A 7441-nucleotide genomic window follows, 5' to 3' on the forward strand; every position below is an offset into this window, starting at 1 on the left:
TTTATTTTTGTTTTACAGAAACAAAACTTAAAACCACATTGCTAATTTGCATAAACTGAGTAACAAAACAAAAAAACAGCTCTCTATTGCACGCTGATTCGGTTCAGCTTCTGTCGGACTAAAGGATACGACTCAGTGTAATATGAGAGTTCTTTCTGTAACAGAGGGGTGTTCTGTTTTGCTGGTGAGTCTGTTCTGTGCTTCTGTCATGTTGGAGATGGTTCATGTTAAACTTTATACATCCGCAGGGAGTACACACAGACCATTTATATGATTGGACATATATTCTAGCCTTTTAGCGTTTGACAATGAATTGCTTCTTGGCGCATAGACCTACATCAGCGTTTTCAGGCGTCCACACAGTGCTGATTCAGATCTGAACTCAGACAAATTCATGGGAACTGATGGCACCAGATCGTTCCATCTGTGGAGCCGTTTTCCATCAGATTAGTGTGGACGAAATACTGCATCCACAACGAAAATGACTCGAGTATGTACTAGTGTTAATGGGCCCCTAAATAGTTGTGTCTGGGATCACTTGTTGTTTTATTGCCAATGATCCAGCTTTGGGTCGACCTGTCCTTGTTTTGCTACGTGACTCGACATCGTCCATGTGCCTTGTGGCCCGCCCGAGGAGTATAAAGATCTTGTATGCTTGTTTTGACCGTCAGACTATGGAGAGACGCCTCTGTCAGAGACTCTTTGATTAAAGACAACTTCTCAGTTTATTCTTTATTCTAGAAAATCCACAACAACGTCACACTCTCGGGTCAGGGGCGAGGGTCAGATTTGTGCTTTATCATAAAATATCCCAAAGATAAATCCACAAATGTTGAACCTGGTATTTTCATTGGTGAACTAAACTCAAGAATTCACTGTATTGAGATATAATTTTGCATTGCATTTGCATTTTTTTTTAAACTTTAACTGTACTCATTAACCCTTGTATATATTTTATCTGTATGTAACTTATGTGTCTTGTCTGTTTTTATGTTAGGTTTTTGTTTTTTTGAGCTTATTTTACTTATTTAGTATCATGCACCATTTAGTTGGTGCCCAGCTCGCAGGGGCTTATAAGACACATAAAACAATAAGCAGACAGATCACACATCGAACATAAATTGTCCCAGACTTTAACACAAACTGAGCCAACTTGAAAACATTACATTTAAACAAATACTTCAGTCTCTCTTCATCAGACACAGCAAACCAATAGTAAGACACATTAGACACACTGACAGTGCAGGTCACGATACAAAGGACAGTAAAACAGAAAATGCATTTCATTTTCAAAGTCCTTTAAGTCGCATAGACACATGCGCTCCTCCTCTGGGACTGAGTGGAAGTGTCCCGTCTCCAAGGCCAGAGGCAGAGTCCCACACCTCAGCAGGGCACATACTGACCTCTGACCTCTGCTCAGTTTCAGGGTGACATACAACTCAGGTCCAAAACAGTTTTTAATTAAGATATATGTTCTTAATTTTGGTTTACATAAAATGTCATTGTGCCACTTTTGTTTATACTTATCAAAGTAGATGTTCCTTGTTTGTCTGACACTACAGATTAACTTATTTCTGTAAATAAACTTGAGATACGATTTGTGTAACAGACTCCAATTAAATACATGTTTGGTTAATCATGTGTCTGGCATGTTAACCAACTTATTCCATAACCGCCCCAAATCACAAATGTGTCTCACTTCACATGGTTCCCAGTCCATAGCTTTACACAAAGCAAGTTTAGGTGCCTTTTTGTGTACCTCAGAGCTCTACACTGAACTTTCTCTCTGTGGGTCTGTTTACAGTAACCCCAGACTCCAGCGCCATAGTCCAGAAAAAGGACAGACACAGGCCCTGTACAGTTCAGTGTACGTTTGTAGCCCAGGTCACGACATGCTTTAACTTATGCATGTAGTTTATTTATTTTTTTATACGGACAGGTGTTGAAAACTTGTACTTGTGCGAAAACACTCAAAGCAATCCAGCTGGCTTGTCTAATGTGATTGTGACGTCCTTAATAAACATAAATACATTTAAAAAATAAAATAAATACAGTTGGAAAATATCCCGCTGCAGTCTTTGCGATCGGAGATTTTAAGTCTCATAAGACTCTAGTGATGTGTTGACACGAACGATCCAGCTCTTAGAACCGGCTCTTTGAAGTGAACGATGGGAGCCGAGTGAGGTTTTTTAGAGTGCCTTTGTAGTGTTTTTTCCTCTTGATTTTTTTGTGTGAAAACCATATGTGACTGGTCAGTGTGGCGGCATCTGTGTGTCCACTGAGCAGAAGAGGGGAGGGGTTATACACACACACACAGCGGTGAACACACACACGACGAGAGACAGAGGGAGAGCGAGCGAGCGGGACAGAGAGAGAAAGAAATAGAGAGAGAGAGATGAACAGCAGCGGGAAATGCAATAATATCTGGACACATTTCAGTTCAAATGCACAGTGTAGATTGTGCAAGGTGAAAATATCAACAAATAAATTAATTAAAAGTTTGTCTAACTGAGATACCTTTTATACCTTTTTATATGTTCTAATTTAGAATAGAACTGAATAAAATAGAAAGCCTTAATTGTCATTATACAGTATCATGAGATACAAAGCTGCTCCTTCAAAGTGCAAAAAAAAAAACTAGTGATGGGTGTGTTCAGAAAATAAAGCCATATAAGAATAAACATTTGATGTCATGTATGTTTTTTTTAATGTTAGTAATTTATTTTACACACAGTTTTGCTTTATTTTTGGTGATAAATTAATTTAAAAAGCAGAAAAATTAGAGGAACCATTTGGGAGCCGAAAGAGCCAAAATTCCCATCACTGTAAAGTTCTCGTGTCTGAGGTGTGCGCCTTATGTTTAACGAGAAAATAGTTTAAGACTCACAAAATCCTGTAGTGTTTAATGGCCTTAAGGGTGTTCTTGCTGTGAGCATGTCTACAAATGTCCACAGATCTGACCTGTAACTTCACCTCGTGCTTACTTATGTGGGTGCCGGGTTCACACACTGAGCAGCTTTTGAAACGTTTTACTTTTTTAGCTCAGTTTTTAACATCATGGGATTTAACCAACTGAGAAGTGCAGGAGATGCAGTCTAAAGAATACACGTACAAATGAACATATAGATAGATAGATACTGAATATATATTAAAAAAAAAACAAGATGTATTTCAGAAGTCACTTGACTAAACACATTCATAACTGTCAGGGTAAACATCATTGTCTAATATGAAGGAGTGGTCATAAGGCAAATTCTGGATTAATTAAAATTAAAACAATTAAAATTAAATTTAAACAACATTTGTAAATAAATCCGTAATGTTTTAGATCTTCAGTGCATTTTTGAGTTTAATGATTGAGCTCTACTGCCATCTCCTGGAGTAAAATCTGCATTACAACACCTGTTATTAACAATGCAGTTGATCAATTATTTACATACATTTATAGGTATTATAATTTGTATAATTACTTACATCACATCAGAAATACTCTCCTATCAATCCTATCCTAACCAGTCAGTCATTAATAACTTTATTTATCCCTGAGGGGCAACTGGCTCTATTCATGCTTATGTCACAGACCAGGAAGGCATATGGAAAGATGTGATTACAACTTCCTGCGGGCTAGGAAAATGAGAAAATGTCCCAGGTTTCTTCGTCTATATGTCATTGTAGTGTTCCATTATGTTTGGCTAATCAACAATCACAACCACACCTCAGTTTTCATCATCATTTCTCCACTGACGTACAACTCCGAGCGCACTGGGCACATGCGATTAGAAAAGATGAGGCGCCAAATTCCAAACCAAACTGTACAATGTCCAGGTCTGGACTAAAAGCTGCTCCACAAAAAGTGCATCACACTCTGGACATTAACAGGTCATATTTTCACCGTCAGTGGTAACATGACTGGGGACAGGTGCTTCATGTTTCAGGACATAAAATCATGTCTGTTAGTTGTATCTCCAATGCTTCTGTTGGCTCTGTTTTATCATTAGCACGCCATCTAGTGGCACCAGTGGGAATGAACCATGAAACAAGCAGCCATTTAGTAACATAACCTGCATGATAATACACTGTGTAAGGCAAAAATCCTAAGAGCAGTGCTGCTGAAGGAGCCACACTTCCTTGTCAAAGCCTGATCTCGTCTCATCTCAGCAGCTCAGCAGGGCAGGACTTGGTTAGTACTTTTTTTTTTTTTTTTTTTTTTTTTTCGGGAGATGGGAAAGCTCTGGGAAAACAGGAGCCACAATGCAGCAGCTGTAGTGCAAAATGATGTTGTGTCCTTAGGCAAGAACTTTACCAGCATTTTCTAGTATGAATGTGGAGTGTAGACTGAAGGAATAAGTTAGGAATTTGTAAAAGGACTTGAAGTGTCTGGGAAAACACTAAAGTCTAATGCATTATTACTATTAAAGTAGAAAACACATAATGTTATTTATTGATGGAGGCAGATTTCCCTCCTGTGCTCCATGATGCATTTATTTATGGAAAAATGCATAATTTATTTCGTTTATTTCAGCCAAACACTACACAAATTCCATAACTCTCTATTTGTTTGTTTGCTTCATAAGCGTTCAATAGTTGTTTTTCATAAGAGCGTGGTGTGTGTGTTTTTGAATGCAAACCCATTTCACTCTGCCTTGTTCCTCCCACGCTGAGCTCAAAGACTTTCATATGAAGAACGTTAAAAGCTTTTAGTCATGACTGTGTTTCTCTGGATGAAAACATGGAGGATAGTTTGTGTCAGGGACGGGCCTGGCTCTGCTCTTGCCGTCCGCTCTGATATTAGATCCAGATGTTAATACGAGAACATTCAAGGCTGGAATGTCGTGCATGGGTGTCCAGAGATCAGATAAAGTTATGTTGAGTCGTGTTTTGATACATTTACTTCACACGTGTTGTTTTCATACCCCACGCTGTTACTCAGACTGCAGTAATACTCTTACTTGAGTAAAAGTTTTGTTTCCCTCTGTGAGTGATGGCTGGTTTATGGTTCAGCGTCAGGCTTGGTGCTTCTGTGGAGCTAATCGGGGTCCAGGTGCATTGTGGGAACCCATTTCATTTGCAGCATTCATTTTTTGGACCATAAACGATCCTCTATTTCAGTTGTTTTACGCAGTTTTGGTCAGTCATCCATATTGTTTTTAGGAATCAATCAACCAATCACAGCCGAGGCAGACACACACACACACACACACACTATACACACACATACACACTATACACACACACACACTACACACACATACACACTACACACACACACACACACACACACACACCCCTAACCCTAACATCACATATCTGACAGTTCTTCAGATAAACTATAAACAACAGAACAAGTTGAACAAACTCTCCGTTTCCCTCCAAATCACTAAATCACTTCAATTCTTCATCCTCGTGTCACTTCTGAACAACTCGACCTCGACCTCCAGAGGGAAACGGAGCCACACAAACTCTTCTGCGTCGTTGTGCTCAGACTCAGCATCAGTTCCAGTTAGGGGTGTGCAAAAGTATCGATATATCGTATCGTTTAATGTGATGATACAGTATCGATATCGTGGGCTGCTGTATCGATATATCACCCAGAGTAGTTTTTGGTTTGTTTTACTAAATTATTATGATACAGCTCTACATTTTTGTTGTTTCGATTCTCTCAGAGTTTCAGGAGAGGTCCGACTTTTAAAATATATCAACATTTCATCATTTCTAAATCTAGTTATTGAGTTTTTTTCAATAACTAGATTTAGAAATGATGAAATGTTGATATATTTTAAAATATTTTGAATAGTTTATTTATTTTGTAGTCACAAATATAAAACACATTGTAATACCGGCGCGTCTGAATAGAGACGGCGCTTTTTGTCACAAAGATATTTTACAGAACATTATTCAGCATTATTCATTCACTCTACACCTGCTGATATAAACTGCTGTTGTAGCCACAGCTGCCCTGGGGCACACTGACAGAAGTGCGGCTGCCATGTCAATCGGCGCCATCGGTCCCTCCGAACACCACCATCACTCACACACCACTTTCATACGAGGCAATGTGTGTGAAGTGTCTTGCCTAAGGACACAATGATTGAATTGATTGTGTTTAAGTGTCCTTGACTATCAACTGTTCTGGAGAACAGGAGCAGGTTTTGTGTTGATGGAGGAAACCGGAGGAAACTCATCCAGACACGAGGAGAAACACAAACTCCACACAGAAAGACCCGGGTCACCCGGGGATCCAACCCACAACCTTCTTGCTGTGAGGCACGAGTGCTAAACAAAAATAGAGTAAATAGAGACATGTCATAATACCGGATGGATGTCGTAATACCGGCAGGTCTAACCCAGGTTTAAACCAGGTTTAAACCAGGTCTGAAAACCCGATCTAAACCTGATCTCACCCAGGTCTAAACTGGGGTTTCATCTAGTTTGTCCCGTCTTCCTCCTCCTTCGTCTCCTTTTCCTCTCCTGTCGCGCTCTCGTCCTCGTCTTCGTCTTCTTCATTGTGGAGTTCGTATTTGTCCTTCAGTCTTGTGAGAAGTTGGTTTCTCCTCTGCTCCTCTGCTAACGTCTTCGTGGAGCTCTCCAGCTCGACGTGGGCTTTCTGCAGCTCTTCACACATCTGCTGGATTTGCTCTTGCAGACGTGCTCTCTCCTGTTTGATCTTTTCATGTTCATCAAAGAGAATCTCCATCTCCTCCAACAGTTCTGTGTTCCTCTGTCGTTGTCTCTCTGTCTCTCTACGCTCCTCCGATAACCTGTTCTCCACACTTTTCAGATCTTCGGACATGCGCTTCTTATAAGATTTCAAAATAAATTCCCGAGGGCCTGAGGAACCGACTACTGTCCTCAACGTTTCGAGCTCCTCCTTCAAATTCACCTTCTCTTGGTTGAGCTCGGTGACAGCTTTGAGGAGCTCTGAATGGGAGTCTTTCAGCTGAGCATGTTCTTGACGTTCCTCCTTCAGATCTCGTAGGTGTGGGCAGACTTCACCTTCTGCTTCATCACACCTCATCTGAACTTTCTCCAGCGACTCCAGCTGCAAGCAGATCCTCTTGGTCTGTTCTTCTAAGTGTAAGTTGAGCATGTGCGGAAACATTTGGATCACCTCCTGTAGCTTCTGGTTCGTAACCGAGGACTTTTCGTTTTGGATCGTCTCAAGCAGTTCCTGGTTCTGATTTTGTAAGTTTTGGATTGTCTTGTTTTGTTGCTGGTTCTGATTGTTTAAGTTTCTTGTTTTGATTGTTTAAGTTTCGGATCTCAAGCAGTTCCTGGTTCTGATTTTGTAAGTTTTGGATCCTCTCGTTTTGTTGCTGGTTCTGATTTTGTAAGTTTTGGATCCTCTCGTTTTGTTGCTGGTTCTGATTGTTTAAGTTTCGGATCCTCCTGTACAGTACCTGGTTCTCAGCCTCTAAGATTGGGTGCTTGACCTTAGGTCGGG

At 40.2% G+C, this 7441-nt stretch overlaps 1 protein-coding gene across 1 annotated transcript; it reads right to left on the minus strand.

Moving 5' to 3' along the window:
• Positions 1-6180: 6180 nt before the first annotated feature.
• Positions 6181-7087, minus strand: LOC129408243 (putative golgin subfamily A member 6-like protein 3). Its single transcript, XM_055151379.1, has one exon. It carries the CDS (start codon positions 7085-7087, stop codon positions 6425-6427), a length of 663 nt encoding a protein of 220 aa, XP_055007354.1. The 3' UTR covers positions 6181-6424.
• Positions 7088-7441: the final 354 nt, after the last annotated feature.

The sequence above is a fragment of the Boleophthalmus pectinirostris genome, unplaced genomic scaffold (genome assembly GCF_026225935.1).
Source record: "Boleophthalmus pectinirostris isolate CB_2022bp ecotype Guang Dong unplaced genomic scaffold, ASM2622593v1 HiC_scaffold_16, whole genome shotgun sequence".
In the NCBI taxonomy this organism is placed as follows: Eukaryota; Metazoa; Chordata; class Actinopteri; order Gobiiformes; family Gobiidae; genus Boleophthalmus; species Boleophthalmus pectinirostris.